This window comes from Eleutherodactylus coqui, chromosome 12, assembly GCF_035609145.1.
Source record: "Eleutherodactylus coqui strain aEleCoq1 chromosome 12, aEleCoq1.hap1, whole genome shotgun sequence".
NCBI classification, from domain to species: Eukaryota; Metazoa; Chordata; class Amphibia; order Anura; family Eleutherodactylidae; genus Eleutherodactylus; species Eleutherodactylus coqui.
In genome coordinates, this window is record NC_089848.1 from 1,122,899 (window position 1) to 1,141,701 (window position 18,803).

The 18,803-nt window shown below is 49.8% G+C and overlaps 1 protein-coding gene across 3 annotated transcripts in view; it reads left to right on the forward strand.

The window, feature by feature from the left end:
* COBL (cordon-bleu WH2 repeat protein) overlaps positions 1-18,803 on the forward strand; it is a 305,079-nt gene that overhangs the window by 59,063 nt on the left and 227,213 nt on the right. For 2 of the 3 annotated variants that reach the window (XM_066584546.1, XM_066584547.1), the window contains one exon: positions 11,325-11,525. In XM_066584546.1, the coding sequence (XP_066440643.1) occupies positions 11,325-11,525 (201 nt within the window). Of the gene's footprint in view, positions 1-1,863; positions 2,106-11,324; positions 11,526-18,803 lie in introns of those variants that run through there. The other variant, XM_066584545.1, reaches the window with a different exon arrangement.

Below are 18,803 nucleotides of genomic sequence, written 5' to 3' on the forward strand. Positions count from 1 at the left end.
GGTGCCACAGGGGGCAGTACTAGAGGGGTCACTGTTACTAGTGGGGTGCCACAGGAGGCAGTATGGGAGGGGTCACTGTTACTAGTGGGGTGCCACAGGGGGCAGTATGGGAGGGGTCACTGTTACTAGTGGGGTACCACAGGGGGCAGTACTAGAGGGGTCACTGTTACTAGTGGGAGGGGTCACTTTTATTTATATATATTGTAGCAGCCCGGGGATCCTTCGCTCACATCACAGGTAGACACCGATGGGTTAAACTCCAAATGTCTATTTATTCTCAGCCATAGCAGCTTCAGCTCAGCACGTTATGCAAGTAAATCAACTTAAATGTCCTTTTACTTCAGGGTCTTTAATAAACAGTCCATCTGTGGTTCTCACCCGCTCTCCAGGGCCGCTTCTTACAGTTGTCTTCAGGACGCACTCTGTTTTCCCTCAGGAAGGCTTCACCCCAAGCTTCCTGAGGCACATGAACAGTCTCTCCAGCATCCAGGTCTATCTCCTGACCTCTTGCTCCCAGTCCAGGTCTCCCCCAGGATCTGTCTTGGGCTCCCACAGCCCAGGTCCCTCTCACGGGACCTGTCTCTAACTTGCAGCCCACTTCACCCCTGACTGCAGCAGGAACAAACACCTTTATCCTCCTTACTGACCACACCTGTGGGTGTTTTCCCCTTGTCTCAGGTACCAGACTGCCTGTCTGTTGCCCCCTACAGGCCATTCTGTGTAGTGCGCCACTACAATATATACATACATAACGCAGGGGTATATCACCTAATATATGCATAGACTTTTGTACTTTCCGTATCCCCGTCTCCGTAAGCGCTGGCCTAGTATACACTCACCTCCTGGATCTGCCGCACTGTTCCCGTTCCTCGAGGCGGTGCGCATGCGCAGTACAGATCGTACCACACCGACAGTGCGGGATTACGTGGCCGGCAGTGGCCAATGACGCGGTGGGCGTGGACGTGTTTTCATGCGATACTTCCGCCGTGCTACAGTGTAAGCAGAGTGTGACGGTTGGCTTCCAGTGACTACAATGGAAGCCGGCCGCACGTATTCCCTCGGCAATTAGAACATGCTGCGGTTTGTGTCACGCTGCGGAATTCCGCGGTGGACATTGAGCTATTAGGTTCAATAGAACCTAAAAGCTCCGGGGTAACGCTGTGGAGTCCCGCCGCGCAAAACGCGTCAGAAATCCGTCCGTGAGCATTAGCCCTTACAAAGTGATGGCAACCACACGTCTGTTGGACCGCTGAGCTGCTATTGGCTGCAGGCCCTGTAACACGCCGTAAAAGAGAAAGGTAGAACGAGCCGCGCTCTTCTTTGTGTATGATGCGCAATAAATATTCGCAAGTGTGAATGGATCTATGAAAATCACTGTACTGTCATTGCCTCCACTCACCCTGTATTACACACTTGTACATCGCGCAGATAATACGCAGTGAGCCCGGCCTGACCGCTGTGATAGAGCAGTCACTGCACAATCCTGACACACACACAGATACAACTTGCTGCCATGTCGTTTTAATGCCACATTGCCATGGGAATCAAACCATTGAACATGATTGGTTTCATAATTCTGCTAAATCGCACGATTTTATCTCCAGTGTGAAGGCCCCCTGAGGTGGGGGGGCCCACCTGGACGGTGCTTGCTACATACTCGTATACCGGATGGTCAGCAGCTCTGGATGGCTTTGCCACACTATCATTTAATAGTTCTTGAGAAACTCTGGGTTGGGAAAACTTTATGTGCTGCGCTGTAATTATAATAACTGGAATGACACAAATGACTCAGATATGTTACATAAGTGCTCTGCGAGCGCCTGAGGATGAGGAGGACTGCAGCAACATCACTTATAAGGCAGCATTAGTGAGTAACTATCCGACTCCGACGATCACAGGACTTGGACTTTCCTAACACAACAGGCTGCTGAGATGTCATGTGTTGTGCGGTGGCAGCCGCCACAGGACCTTGGCTACTCCGAGGCGGCCCGGCCCAGCCTGTCGCGAGCCAAGAAACTCTCCTCATCACTGGGAGATCTGACCAAGGAAACAAGGAAGCCACGGAGCCTGGGGGTCACCCTAGGAACCTACATTATCACTTCCAGGTAGGTCGTGCTGAGCATCCTGAAGCCTAAGAAGCTTCGGACCGCCTAGAAGGGCTCATGTCCGTAGAGTGTGCCGGTGGAGATGCTGGGTACTACCCTCAGGATTGTACCCATCTTACTGGATCCCTTACCCTGAAGATCTATATTTTTGGCTGTGGTTCCACAGTTACTGCGTTGCGGATGTTCCGTCATTACGCTGATGTCCAGTTGGGCCGCACACATATAGTCTTCTGTCCGCTCACAATACTGACGATGGAACATAATGAATGTTTCACGCTGGCTGTAGATGATGTCCTTGCTGGACGAAGCCATTCTGTTACCTGGCATTGCTGACCCCCCGCACCCCCATGTCATGTAGAAGGTGCAATGCGCTTTTAGGGTCGGTCCAGGCAAAATATTTCACGTAAAAATATACTTTTTTGTTGCTTTTGCTTCTCCCCTACTCTACAGCAGATGTTCTGGCCCCGGGCCATGCAGATCTAGAAAGGACGTCATTTGGTCCGGACTCCTAGAACTTTCGGTTGAGTCCCGGGTGATTTAGAGCTTTGTATAGAGCCGGCCTTGTGCCCTGCAGCACCTCTACAAACTACAATGTATCTAGCAGAATATACATGAATGAGTCCAGGAGGCTCCGGCGGCCACCGTAGACGGCAAATCTGCTTCATTTAGGTGTAAACCACAAATAATGAGGTGGCCATGTACCGCCGGCTGTGGTGCTTCATAACAGTCGTCAGGCCGTTGGTGCCTTCTCTATGGTGTATCTGTTGTTGAGGTTTTCAGGCCTTTACAAGGAACTGATTGGAACACGACTCTCGGCTTTCATTACATACAGAACTGGACTAATACCGTGTTCCCTTTTACATGTACAGCCGCCTGGACACCATTTAAACATCGTGCTAGGGCTTATTTTCAGGGAAACAGGGTAGCTGCCGCTGTCACTCCACAACGCCCCCCGTAGGTCGTCACGTATGCCCTTAGTGAACATTGCATGAATCGTCACATGTGAAGCGCGTTGCTGAGCGTTGGCCCCGGGTGTATTGGGCCCGGCAGAGGAAAGTCAGGTGATGATCATTGGAGTTGTTAGACTAAAAGGTTGTGTGCAGTGAAGAATACGACCTAATCTACGAGATCGCGGAGCAGTCGCCATAAGCCGGGCGTCACTGACAAGTTAGTCTGGTGTATAGATAGTAGTGCTCATGGACCTAGATACCTATGATGTGATTGGGCGATGTAGTTGGCTATCCTACGGTAAAGCAGATTGGTGCCGCACTCCGCAGTAGATCCCTAGTAGGGGGGCTACTGCCGTTCTGAGTCCCTGAGTTTGGCACCTATCTGCTTTACTTTGGGATGTTTGACTGAAGGCTCTTGGGTCTTCCACCTGGAGCTCCACCATTGAGGTCTTCCCCACTTACGTGGCTGTTACTGGAGTGCCGTGGACTTACCTTCTATTCCTTATAGTGGACTATCCTCTCCTCAGAGACGAGCTGTCGGTGTGAACGATACATTGCGGCGGGCTTACTCTGCAGACTATTTTCAGCAGTTCCATATTACACTATGACCGTCTTCTCCGCATTACGCCGGGCTCACATGACCGTGTCGGTATGCTGTATTCCGCATATTCTGCGCCAATCTTCCATAGGCGGCCATGTTGCCGCTCACACAGATTGTCTTAAGAACACATGCAAGAAAATTCCCAGCATGTTGTATCTTGGCGCGTATTAGATGCGCATACACGGCAGGACGGGGCATGGCGTCCTTGCAGCGAGCCGCAGGCGATTATTGATATTTAGGATACAAGGCCCTGTCTGCAGCGCTCTTCTTGCTGTCAGAGATACTGGAATTGCAGCAAGAATGTGATTGACCCCCAATAGGTCTGCTTGAAAATTGATTCGAAATATGAAAAAATGATCTTCATCTATTGAAGTCAGCGAGTTGCCGGCACCCAAAAACGGAAGGAATCTGGACGGTGGAGAAGAGAGAGAAGCCGAGTATACAGGACGGCGGGGGAAGCAGTGGATATGGGGCGATACCACGTTTATTCTTCCCCTTGCCTACCCCATATCTTAAAGTTTCTGGCCATTTTCGGCGACCATGGGTCAAATTGTAAGTTTGTGGCGTGGTCCGCAGAATCCGGCCGGTCATTTGCCGTCCTGTTCACTTCCTGGTGGGATCGTTAGTAGGAGCCATCCTGTGGACCATCACTTGGATACACTGTGGCTAATCGATATCCTACATGTACGGCTAACCCAAGACAAGAGTTACATTGTAGAAATACGGCCCCCTCCTAATTATTGCTATGCCGCAGGGCGTTGGTGCTTCTCATAGGGCTTACTTACTGTCTTGGTACTTGCCGTAACGTCACTGCTGCTCCTTATTGTAATCTGTGGAAGTGGAGCGGTTCTCCGTATATGTCCTCCGTTTACCGGGGTCGCCCAGCCGTGTCCGGGGCTCTCAGGAATGTCCGCTCACATGGCAGAAGAAGGTTACAATGTCGATAAACCATCATTATGTGAATGATACAGAATGGAAGCTGTCAGCCAGAAGTGGAGAATGTTTCCTATCGGCACAATCCATTCTTGATCCTTTTTAATGATGTAGTACAATATAGTACAATGACACCTGATTGCATCATTAGTCAGTGCGCCCGTGTAAGCCAGTCAGCGGGGACCCCATCTACTACAAACCAATGGATCGGAGGTTCTCTGGTATTCACCCTCTAACCCCACCAGTTAGGATCTGCTCTTTGCTACAGGGACCCCCAGGTCATTACCCCAGAAGTAGTCTTGGTATTGTAGCTGCTGACACAAACTGCTCATGGAACAAAGCCGAGGTCAACAATAGATGAGGTCCAAAAACGTGCTGAAGTCGGATGGGCAAAGCATGCAAGTCATCCCAGAAATATTGATGGACTGAAACAACTTTTTAGGGAGCGATGGTCTAGAACTCCTCAATGCTGTGCGAGTCTTACTTGTAGCTAAAGGAAGTGTTTGGAGACGATCTGCAGGTCGTTCAGTGCCAGGATTTCCTTCTCCTCGCTGGGCTGTGGATGTTTGTGGAAGGTGCTCAGTAGGACATGGATGCTATTAGCTTCATTACTTGGCTTCTGTCTACAATTTTGACTTGGGTCCCTTTTACATGGGACGATTTTAAGGGTGCAGAAGCGTCCGGCAGTCATCCCAGGGGTAAGCGCTCTGGTGGAGCAATGATCGCTCAGTGAATGGAGGCGGAGCCAGACTAAGACCTTCCATCCGCAGTCATTGATCACGAACAACTGCCTGTTTACACGGGCCAATCATTGTTCAGCTTTTATGCCTGCCTAAACGATAAACGACAAATGAAACGGATGAGCATTTGTCATCAGACGCTGAGCGAGTATCCAAGTGAAATGTCCCCCGATGGAATATCAGACACATTTTATTGGTAATCATTGCAGAAATCCAGGTAATTCCAAAGGGTTCACTTACTTTTTCTTACACCCGCAATTTTTAGTCCTATGCATTTCTTGGAAAGCTGGATCATGCAGGTTTGTCAGCCGTCCTCCCAGACTCCTACATTGATAGTGGCAGGCCTTTACAACTAGGAGGACACCGCCGTGTAGAGAATCCTTCTGACAACGCGTAGGGTGAGACGTAGTAACGCGAGATCCCCAGCATAAACTGATCTGTGCGGGGGGCTTACATGGAGGGTCCGCTGGCCCTGTCTATGGGGGGTAATGAAACACCTTCATTGCCCTCTATAATAGTTGTAGGGCAAGCCCAGAACTTCAGACTCCTCCCCCTGAGGAGGAGGACAAGACAAGAATGTCCGCTTGTGAAGTTTCCATTTGCACTAGCATTAACTCCTTAAGGACCAGGCCCTTTTTAGGGATTTTACCCTTGTGGCGGTTTTACTGCCCTATTTTTTTTCTTCTTCGTTTTTTCCCCGTGACATGTAGGCCGAGTTTTTTTTCTTACTGACTTTCTTTCCCGTTTTTTAGTTTTATTGGGAGTAAAAAGCTAAAAAGAAGTGATTTTTAAAAAAAAAACATTTATAGTTATTTTTTTTAACTAATATATTTATGCTAAAATAAAGTATGTGATCGGGGCCCTCATTTTGTTTCGGACGTTCTGAAATATAATACGCATGGTTTTGGTTTACAGGTTTTGGTTGGCGTTGGCTTTTGGTTATTTTCTTTCTTATGTATATATTGATATTTTGTTCTGTAGCTTTTTTTACCTTTTTATGTCATAATTTTTTTTTACTATCTGTGTCCCTCGTGACGTCATATAAGACCTCTGGGGGACAGTCACATGTTTTAGGTTTTTTTTTTATTTGACACTTTCCCACTGTAGCCGGTGTATCTATAGGAACCGCATCCATAGGAGCCCCAGTTACAGGGAAAACATCCCCTGTAGTGACAATAGTCACAGCCAGAGCTGATCGGGGTCTCCTGGGACTGCTGGGACTGCTGTGCAGGGGCTTCCAGCAGTCACGTGACCCCTGGGCTCCCATAGTGGAAGAAACACTTTCACTTCTTAGTACATAGCGCTCATTGAACTCTATGTACTGGAAAAGGAGAAGGCAGAAAGGGTTAAAAAAAACCCTTCCCTCTCCTCCAGGTTATCAGCTGTGACTAACAGCCGAGGACCCGACCCACTCCTGATTTATTGCAGAAGCAGGGACTTTCATTCCCACCGTATTTTTACAATTGGCTGAATTTAAAGCCCAGGACCAAGTGCCGTAAACGTCCTGTGCTTGGTCCTTATTGGGTTAAGGAAAGATCAGGATATTAAAGGTATTTAATGTAGTGGCGTCCGGGAACAGACAATCGGCACACGCTGAGGATATGTACAGGACCCCTAATAACATGTATTGGGCTTCAGTAGAGGTTCAGCGTGAGCTTTACATTGGACCAAGTCTACTCGGCTTCCATCCCAGGAGATACAACTACATTTACACCTTCTGTCGGAAAACTGTTTGAATTAGGATTTATAAAGATTAAGAAAGTTTGTAAAATTAAAATCTGGAGATGTAAAATGTGAGTGGGAAGTAGATCAGCGGTGAAGATGACCCTCCTGCCGCGGGTTGTATATCTCTTCACTAATAGTCCAGTTTACCTAAGAGATGGATACTTAACCCCTTGAGTGGCACGCCCGGAAATTTTCCGGGACGAGCTCCACTGCTCATAGCGACATAGCCCGGAAGATTTCCGGGCTATGTATCACTATGGGAGCTGCAGAGCACAATGCCACAAGCTGTGACAGTGTGCTCTGCCTGCACAGACCCACACAGAGCAGTGCAAGGGCTTTGAAAAACCAGCAGAAGATATTGCCGGCATATCAGCAATGTCCTGCTTTGTTTACAGGTTGCCATAGAGACCATCGGCTTGTCAGAAGCAAGCCGATGGTCTCTGTGGCAGGGAGAGCTGGTGCTTGGCTATCAGAGGACAGCTAGGTACCAGCTCTTACAGCAGAGATCAGAGAAAACCTCCGATCTCTGCTGTGTTAACCCTTTACATGCTGCAGTCTATGTGACTGCAGCATGTAAAGGGCTGTCACCATCAGACCCCCGGAATGTGATCAGGGGTCCTGATGGGTCCCTGTGGAAGTCCCCTAAAGGGACAAAAAAAAAAAAAAAAAGTAAAAAAAAAAAAAAGTTAAAAAATTATTGAAAAAAAAAATTATAAAAACACTTGTCTCCCTTTACTTTGTAAAAAATCAAAAATACAATCACACATGTGGTATCCGTGTGCGTCGTAATGACCCAGAGAAGGAAGTTAATACATTATTTAACCCCTTAATGACATGGCCCCTTTTTTTCTTTTTTCCCCATTTCTTTTTTTCCTCCCTCCTGTTTAAAAAATCACAACTTGTCCCGCAAAAAACAAGCCCTTATATGGCCATGTCAATGGAAAAATGAAAAAGTTATGGCTCTTGAGACGCAACTGCAAAATTAGTTGAAATTCAATGATTAGACCATTTTAAAAAACCTGCCCTGGTGGGCACGACAGGGTGGTAGGAAACCCGCCACTCAAGGGGTTAAAGGCGTTGTCCTGGACGTTTGTAACTTTTACTACTGATGAGGGATCCTCGGCATAGGTCATCAATAGTTGATTGGCGGGGGTCCGGGCTGCTCCAATCCTGACAGTGCTTGCTATCTGCTTCCAGCACGGCCCACACTGACAGCAGGTCCACCAATCAGCTGATCGTGGGGATCCAACCCCTGCTGATCAGCTTTGATAATCTATACTTAAGATAAGTCATCGTTAGTAAAACTCCCAAATGTCTGGAAGTAGGATAAAGTATTGTGATAATAGAAGGGCGTAGGGGAAAGAAGCATTAACGCCAGGAATGAAGCATCAATGACCTCACAGTGATGGAAGGTTATCTAACTGCACAAGACTGATGCCGTTCTGGATATGTATGGGGGCAGAGTCTGTGGAATTGGCATTCCATGTAAATCCTCGCTCTTGGAGAAGGAAGGCCTCGGGTGATCGGCTGGTTGTCCCACGTCTTGCTCGCAGCACCTCGGCAGACAGCTGGTTTTGCTGGGGAACCCATGGCCAACATGATATTTCCCTGCAATGGTCATTGCAGTATTACAGGATGGCCATTGATATGTATGACAGCCGGAGGCCCGCCAGGATCGGGCATAAGAACTGGGGATGTCATGCTGGCACAACCGCTTGAAGGGAAAGGAACTAACAGAATGCAGCCCGTCAGGTCCAGTTGGAATTTTGACATTCAGACAATATTTAGCAATAGTTTGTTGTTCCTGAAGTAGGGCTTTAGTTGGGACTATTCTAGCTGCACTCCCACAATGTATTTCTAAATATTAGCCAAAGTTTAGTGTCCTCAGTAACTGGAATGCCTCTGTAGTCATCTAGGAACGTCCCTTATTACCTGCCTCCAGTAACCCTGGGCCTTTGGGCAGAACAAAACAAATGAGAGAAGAGGCCTCATAGATTCTGGCACTTGGACATAATCGGGCTCCAGGATCCAAACCAGACTGCCCTATCAGGCGTGTACCATGCTCTATGGACAATAGGCATCTGGGACATTCTGTCCACATAATTGCGGAATATTAGGGGAGGAGAACTTAAGGCCAAATTCCATTGTTCATGGGATAGACCATTCATCTGATGAGTAATGGAAGTTGGCCATAAGTTCTCCACCCCCACTATCCCGTAATTATGTGGAAAGAATGTCCCAAACTTATATAATTCAGGCCTACCTCCCATTGTTGCGTTCTCTCGCCGAGAGGATCTCCCTTAGACATTTAAAATACAAAGCAGTCAGCATAAATAATGGTTATAGCCTATCAGATGGATATCGTGGACATGGGGTAAATCTCTTAAAGATTGGGGCTGCTCAAAGGAGTTTAAAATCTTTCACATCTGACCCACATTGTACCCTGTTTCCCCAAAAATAAGCTTTACCCTGATTTTTCAGTATTGTTGGTGAGGCTTGAAATATAAGCCCTACCCTTAAAATAAGCCCTAACTGCCTTACATAAAACAAACAATACCTTACCTAGCAGATTCAGTCCATGTCCCTCCCGCTGCCCTCCAGAGCTACAGCCCAATGCAGGGCTCGATAAACCAATGCGATGGCTGTTGTTGGTTCATCAACCGCTGTATTAATTGGCTGAGCAGTGCTCGAGAACCAGTCAGAGCCCTCGCTTCCCGGAGGTGGGATTTATGATTCCTGTAACCAGGAAGCGATCTTCTGTGGGTGACCGAGGACTGCAGGAAGCGAACTCCGAAGAGCAGTGGGAAGGACCTGGACCGAGCCTTCTAGGTAAGTATAATAAGACCATGTGCCCCTTTTCGGGCAAAAATTACTATAAGACAGGGTCTTATTCTCAGGGAAACTCGGTAGATGCGGAAAGTTTTCCATTAAATAGCAGATGAAAGCGGTTGTAGCTCTGGAAGGGGAAGAGGAGTGCGTGGGTCAAAGCCCATCCTACAGCAGGAGGCTTCGCATGCCTGTCCTGTCATTAGCACTTGGCTTTAAACTGGGTGCTTGTGAAGGTCTCGGTTATGTCCAGTAATGCCACCAAAGAGAAGCTTGTGGGTAAGTGACATCAGAATGAGGTTTAACAAGCGATTCCTTCACCCCGTGTAGCTCAGTACTCTGCCCCATGGGGACACAAGACCAAGGTGCGGGCCGGCTGACCCCATCCAGCCGCCAGCTATTAGGCACATTCTTGGGTTCCTATATTAGAGCAGCAATGAACACAAAAGAAGGAAGAATGAAAACTCCACAGCGGAGAATGAAGAATACCATGACAACTTTGTGAAGCAACATTACTTTCCAAGGTCGACCATTGCAGGCGCAGCCAGGATCCGGTCAGACCGCGGGCGTCTCTTGGTTCTAATGGTGTAAATGGTGCCTAATCTAGACACTTGTTGCCCCAAATATGTAATGGAGCCCATCGATACGAGGGGCTGGGGGTGGCCAGTAATGTCTGAGATACTCCAGGTAATTTACCTGAAGTCTTAAGACCCTGGCAAGGATTCGGCTAAGCGATCTGCTGTGGGTACGGGTGCAGCAAAGTTTTACTTGAGTGGGATAACTTTCTGCAACAAGTTGTCTTAAGCCATTAAAAAGTTATTTTTATCTTGCAGTTGAAAAGCTATTGAAAGGGCAAATAAACTGCGGCACCGAGCGCTCTTACCATATTTAGTCTCAAGTTAAACTTTACTTTATCTGTAAATGAATTGCCCAATCAGCATATTCCTTATAAAACGTCACAGCCCTCTCTGTATACAGCAGCTCCAGAGTTCAGGCTGTTCCACCAAATCAGATACTGTTGTGGCATCCGGGGACACGAGGACTCTGGAGCTGCTCGCGCCCCGACTGCAGATTACTGAGGGCCGTAGAAACACCCATCGGAGTGCGTAATATATATAATATCGCAGGCACCCGCTGCACTCCGGAGGCCAGCATCTTTCTATCTATGGTATTCGGAGCAGAGTCTCTTTATAAAGGGTTTCTGTGTTCCTGACTGCCTGAGCCAACGGCTGATTTGCACCTTTTGAGCCTTCTTAACCTTATATTAGGAGGAAAAGCTGAATTTAGTCTACATTTAGATTTTTGCATATTTTTTATCATTTTATGCGTGAATGATATTCTTGGACCGCCAACAGATGCTGAGTGTGTGGCAGTGATTATCTTTGGTCTGAGCTGATGTTCTCTACGGCGTGAAATATTTACATTCTATTAACTTTTCTTCTAGTAAGAAAATGAAAGCCCGCGCTCCTCCGCCGCCGATGCGCGCCGCTCCCAAATCACACATGGGTCACAGAACGTCTTCAGAGTCCCAGCTGATAGGAAGCCAAAACTTGGAAGAGTCTAAAGAAAACCTGCTCCATAGGAAGATGGCGCTCACAGTATGTTTGCCGGACGGGCAGGAAGACCTTGTCACTGTTGATGGCAGGTAAGTTGGATGGTAGCACGCTGCTGGTACATCACTCTGTTCACATCTGCGCCAACAGAACTCGGTCACCGCTCACCGGCCGCGGCTCCGGCAATGCTTTGTTCCATCCATTAGAAATAGAAAGCATGACCCAACTGTGTTGATTGGCACACAGATGTGATTTTGTGTCCTGGGTATATAAACCATGCCATTGTTTAGGATAGCGCAATTTACAAACTCACAACCGTTTGGTGTTATAATTATGGGCACAGAAAAGTTAGCCAATTAAAAGAAAATAATTAAAGCTGCTTCCCTACAAGAAGCCGTGATGGCGGATCAATAAGCCATTCCAGAGCCAGCAGTAGACGGTGAACGGGGCTTTACAAGTAAATCACTACAGACATCAGGAGCAGTCCGACTCGCAGACCACCCAACGCTCATAAAGTCATTACATCTCATTGATGTGGCCCCCATGTTTATGATAGGGAGACCTCCTTTAGGATGCAGCAGACCATGGTGATTGGCTGGAGAACTCCACACCATCACCCCACCGGCTGCAGTGTACCCTGGGAACCCACAGGACTACAACGTGACAAATCCTTATTAGACACTCTTAGTTTTCGATACAAAGTCAGCACATCAAAACCTTACTTTTAGGCATTTTCACTGTGCAAATTTGGCAAAGTTTTTGATGTGTTGACTTTGTAACCAAAACTAAGATTCTCCTTTCTTTAGGGCTCCTTCGCACTGGCATGGGCGATATCGGGCTGTGATTCATTCACATTCACCCTACATGTACATGAGGGTGTCGGTGAGATAGCTGTCAGCCAAACCAGCGCTTGGCAGACTGCTATCTAATGTGTATGGCCTTAGGGCCCTTTTACATGGGACGAGCTGCCAGACAAACAATGCCTGAAACTCGTCCTTGTGTATCCTCACTCCCGTGCTGTTACAGAGGAGCGAGTATCGCTGGATCACTCACAGCGCGGCCAGCAGGGGGCAGGGCAGTCGGGGAGCGTTCTCCACCCACCCCCATTCACTGTAAGCAGGCAGTCCTTCAGAACTGACCGACTGCTGTTTACACGGAGCAGCTAGCATGCTGAAACTGAATGACTCTCCTCTAGCTAGGCTGCAGCCTAAACCTGATGCTATTATGTAGCAGCATTAGATAGTCGAAGGGCCGCTATCCCCTAGCACAGTGAGTAGTACTCAAACTCCATTGGCTTCCTTTGAAGCTGGTTAGGAGTTATGGTCCTTTGTAGACGGGACAAGCAGTCGGGCACACGATGCCAACACACTTCCCGGGCGCAAGTATCGCTGGCAGCGCTGTGAGCGATGCCAATTCTCGGTCAGTCACTGCATACGTTTACACGGGAGCGCGGGAATCTGACAGATTCTGAATGATGATCGTCCCGTGTAAAAGACTCCTTACCTGGAATACTGCCATAGCAAGAGCTGTCAGACAGACACGGGATAGCTGTAGGCGTGCCCCTAGAGTACACACCAACAGTCCTCATCTCACGCCGTGTAAGCACTTGCAGAAGTCATTTCTTGGTATTTAGTTATTTTTCTAACCACACTGACTGCCCAGGACTGGTCAATCACAGCGCCTCAGCCAGGACATGAACTTCCAAGGTGCTCTGTTCTCCAGATATTGATTCCTCTGGTTGTCCACTGCTCATTGCCAGAAAATCCGCGGGGCACAGCGGCATCTGGTGGCCGGCCGCGAGCAGTGCGCCCGCGCTCCTGAGATGTGAGAGGTGCACGTGCCTCACCTCCTCTGCTGATTCTTTCCTGGCAGTGAGCAGCATTTGTGCATGTATCGTCGCCCGTACGGACTGCGTTGTGTATGCTGCCCATACAAAGTACGTGGTACGCGGTGAAATAGAGCATGCTGCCATCTTATCTACACGCTTGGTTTACACGCTCATGTGAATGGATGAATGAAAGTCCATTTACTTTTATTGACTCCATTCACCCCGTGTCATGCGGCCGTGCGTCACACACGTAATGCGTGCCAAAATCAGAGTCGTATGAACCAGCCCATGGGGAACGCCCCTCCAAGGCTGCGCTCACCTGCTGGCATGTTTCAGATTCCACCTCAATCAGGATTTCTGCCGTGGATGCCCCACAGATCGGCACACAATCTGCAGATCTCACGACCGTCCACGGATCCGGGTTGGGTTGTTTACACAGCATCTGCATGAATTTAGAAGAACGGACAGTCGCAGTAATCAACAAGTCTGCTGCGTGTGAACACAACCGTTATCTCCCTCTTTACTGTTTGGAATGTATCGATATACTTTGATTGGGCTGTTGAATGTCCCATCCGTTTACGTTGGTCCTGGTCTTCCTATCTTGGTGCTCTGGCATAGCAGAAGACATTACTGTCTGGTTAAAGAGGGATTCCCATCTAGACAGTTGTGGCATATCCCAGAATATCCCATAAAAGTCGCGGCTCGGGGAGCAGCTCCTACCATCCAGGTGGGCAATAAGATGGTCTTCACACCTATCAGACTGGGCAAACACCATAAAGGCCTACGATGAGAACACACCTTAAAGGCACGTTCACACCTAGTGGAAGCGCCGCAGCTTCTCCGCATCAGAATCATCTGCAGCATATTCAGTAAAAGCCATGGGGATGAGATTGCAACAAATATCCTCCAGATGGTGCGGAGAAAATCCCCACGAAATAGATGCATGCTGCACATCATAAATCCACAGCTTCTAAACTGTTTGCCATGGGATTACAATGAGGGAACAAGATGAGCGGCTCTAGTCATAGATTCAGTGTGGGGATCCCCAGCATGCGTCCAGGACCTGTAGCACTGATCTCACACACATCTTTCAGTGCGGGGATCCCCAGTGTGCGTCCAGGACCTGTAGCACTGATCTCACACACAGCGTTCAGTGCGGGGATCCCCAGTGTGCGTCCAGGACCTGTAGCACTGATCTCACACACAGCCTTCAGTGCGGAGATCCCCAGCGTGCGGCCGGGACCTGTAGCACCGATCTCACACGCAGCTCTCAATGTGGGGATCCCCAGCGTGCGTCTGGGACCTGTAACACTTATCTCACACACAGCCTTCAGTGCGGGGATCCCCAGCGTGCGGCCGGGACCTGTAGCACTGATCTCACACACAGCCTTCAGTGCGGGGATCCCCAGTGTGCATCCAGGACCTGTAGCACTGATCTCACACACAGCGTTCAGTGCGGGGATCCCCAGCGTGCGGCCGGGACCTGTAGCACTGATCTCACACACAGCCTTCAGTGCGGGGATCCCCAGTGTGCATCCAGGACCTGTAGCACTGATCTCACACACAGCGTTCAGTGCGGGGATCCCCAGCGTGCATCCAGGAACTGTAGCACCGATCTCACACACAGCCTTCAGTGTGGGGATCCCCAGCGTGCGGCTGGAACCTGTAGCACTGATCTCACACGCAGCTCTCAATGTGGGGATCCCCAGTGTGCGGCCAGGACCTGTAGCACTGATCTCACACACAGCCTTCCGTGCGGAGATCCTCAGCGTGCATCCAGGACCTGTAGCACTGATCTCACACACAGCCTTCAGTGCGGGGATCCCCAGTGTGCGGCCGGGACCTGTAGCACCGATCTCACACACAGCCTTCAGTGCGGGATTCCCCAGTGTGCGGCCGGGACCTGTAGCACTGATCTCACACACAGTCTTCAGTGTGGGGTTCCCCAGTGTGCGGCCGGGACCTGTAGCACTGATCTCACACACAGCCTTCAGTGCGGGGATCCCCAGCGTGCATCCAGGAACTGTAGCACCGATCTCACACACAGCCTTCAGTGTGGGGATTCCCAGCGTGCGGCCGGGACCTGTAGCACCGATCTCACACGCAGATCTCAATGTGGGGATCCGCAGCGTGCGTCTCGGACCTGTAACACTTATCTCACACACAGCCTTCAGTGCGGGGATCCCCAGTGTGCATCCAGGACCTGTAGCACTGATCTCACACACAGCCTTCAGTGTGGGGTTCCCCAGTGTGCGGCCGGGACCTGTAGCACTGATCTCACACGCAGCCTTAAGTGCGGGGTTCCCCAGTGTGCGGCCGGGACCTGTAGCACTGATCCCACACGCAGTCTTCAGTGCGGGGATCCCCAGTGTGCGGCCGGGACCTGTAGCACTGATCTCACATGCAGCCTTCAGTGTGGGGTTCCCCAGTGTGCGGCTGGACCTGTAGCACTGATCTCACATGCAGCCTTCAGTGTGGGGTTCCCCAGTGTGCGGCCGGTACCTGTAGCACTGATCTCACACGCAGCCTTCAGTGTGGGGTTCCCCAGTGTGCGGCCGGTACCTGTAGCACTGATCTCACACGCAGCCTTCAGTGTGGGGATCCCCAGTGTGTGTCTGGGACCTGTAGCACTGATCTCACACACAGCCTTCAGTGCGGTGATCCCCAGCGTGCTGCCGGGACCTGTAGCACCGATCTCACACACAGCCTTCAGTGCGGGGATCCCCAGTGTGCATCCAGGACCTGTAGCACTGATCTCTCACGCAGCCTTCCGTGCGGGGATCCCCAGTGTGCATCCAGGAACTGTAGCACTGATCTCACACACAGCCTTCAATGTGGGGATCCCCAGCGTGTGTCTGGGACCTGTAACACTTATCTCACACATATCCTTCAGTGCGGGGATGCCCAGTGTGCATCTAGGACCTGTAGCACTGATCTCACACACAGCCTTCAGTGCGGGGATCCCCAGTGTGCGGCCGGGACCTGTAGCAACGATCTCACACACAGCCTTTAGTGCTGGGTTCCCCAGTGTGCGGCCGGGACCTGTAGCACTGATCTCACACACAGCCTTCAGTGCGCGGATCCCCAGTGTGCGGCCGGGACCTGTAGCACTGATCTCACATGCAGCCTTCAGTGTGGGGTTCCCCAGTGTGCGGCCGGGACCTGTAGCACTGATCTCACACGCAGCCTTCAGTGTGGGGTTCCCCAGTGTGCGGCCGGGACCTGTAGCACTGATCTCACAGGCAGCCTTCAGTGTGGGGTTCCCCAGTGTGCGGCCGGGACCTGTAGCACTGATCTCACACGCAGCCTTCAGTGTGGGGTTCCCCAGTGTGCGGCCGGGACCTGTAGCACTGATCTCACATGCAGCTTTCAGTGTGGGGTTCCCCAGTGTGCGGCTGGACCTGTAGCACTGATCTCACACGCAGCCTTCAGTGTGGGGTTCCCCAGTGTGCGGCCGGGACCTGTAGCACTGATCTCACACACAGCCTTCAGTGTGGGGTTCCCCAGTGTGTGGCCGGGACCTGTAGCACTGATCTCACACGCAGCTTCTTTGGATAAAAAGCAGCAGGAGAAGTATACGATCCAACTCTATTTTTCCATTCCTTTTAGATCCACTTCTGAGTTCGGCTAAATATCTGCATGAAGAACTGTAAAACCTTTAGAGACGGCTGAGCTGAAATATCAGCCATGTAGACAAGCTGATCTCATGCGGAAGCTCTTCGCTTCTGGTTGTGCATAACTTGTGGCCACCTGACAATCAGCAGCTGTTTATACAACCTGGATAATTGGCTCTGCCGCACCGCACCTTGTTTCTTCATGTAACATAATGTGTTCCAGCTATATGCAGCCTGCCCGCCCCACGGCTGTCACACGGGGCCGTCATTAGTCTGGCAGCCAAAAGGGAAAATGTCTGTTCAAGAAGGCTGCGTATCCGTTGGCATGACCCGCCACAAGTGGGGCATCCTGCTATACCCATGATACCGTTACCGCTGGGAGAAGGAACGTAGGGGATGTCGCCATTTTAGGTATTATTCAAAGTCTATAGCTGGATGTAAGGTGCATTCCACCTTACTGATAGGGCAACAACCGCTGATAATGGCCGTCACCGAGCCGTAGCCATGCCGGACAGTGCCTAAAAAGAGAGATTGCGATGAAAATAAAGTCCACAGTTTGTAACAGTCGGTCTATGATTTTTCAATATAATGTAAAACAAAAATAAAGAGTCCCACTGGGAAGTCCGGGAGTAACGAGGGAGGAACACGGGAGGCCCTGCCAGCGGGACCTACAGAAAAGGTTAGGACTATTCGTCAAACCATGCCTGGCAGCCCCTGGCCATATGTGTCCGTTTATACAGAGGTACTGTGCCATTAACCATTTGGATGCTGGCAGCTCAAGTTTTATCTTTTTTTAGTTTCAAAAGTTTTTATTAGCTTTTTACATAGGTTTACATAATAAAGGGCTGAAGCATGCCCCTCGCAGGGGACTCGAGTAGAAACAATCTGAAGACTGGAAGTCATTGTTGAACCATCATATAGGGTTCCACTCATTAATGAATCCGTAAGAGAGTTATTCTCATTTGTGTAGAGGATGTTCTTGTATCCTTATCTGGTGTGTCTCAGGAGAGTTACTCCTATGAGGTCAGAAGTCGCGACATATTTGGGATATTTAGATAGTCAGACCATGGTTGCCAAGTCTTGAGGAAGCCCTCCATAGAGTCATCCCTCCTAGCAGAGCGCTTGTCACAGATCATCATTTTGGAGATTCTAGCTATGATGGGTTCAGATTAAGAGATGGTTCACCACTGGGATGCTATGTAGATCCTGGCCACCATACAGGAGAGTTTGCATTGTTGATTATTATACCTGGTCGGTTTGACCACCAGCAGGCAATCTGAGGGGGTGAGGGGAAAGGGCTTGCCCAAAACTCTCCAAACCAGACTGTCTATGTGCCTCCACAGGACTCTCACCGCTGAGCATGTCCACCAGGTGTGCAAAACCGAACCCAGTGCCCCGCAAGCTCTAAAGCAATTAGGGGAGAACTTGTGTATCATTGTGGGGACGCAGAGTGACCTGTGTAGTATCTTGTAGGAGGTTTTGGCCAGGATCACCTGATGGCTGCTCTTGCCAATGAACCGATAGCAGTGGCGCCATCTTGCTGTTCCGAGCGATATGTTCAGGTCCTCCTCCCAGCGTCTCCTGAATGGGAGCTTGTCTTCATGTGAGCGCTGATTCATATTATTATATAGGAGAGACATCGTCCCCGGCTGAAGGGGCGACCAGGCACCCAGCCTCTCAGACGGCGTTTTTGGTATTCGAGAATGGATTGAGAAAACGTCGTCTGCAAGAAGCTGTATGTTTCCACCACAAGGGGCCTGGAACAGAGTGTACTTCTAAGATTTGTTGAGTAGTCATGGGTCTATTTACTGGGATAAACTGTTGCAGTGAGATCAGTCCTCTAGTTCACTATCTGTTAGCAGGCTGGGGGAAAGCGTGGTTGGGAACAATGGGGAGCAGCGGTGGATGGTCTGAGATTGAGGAGTGTT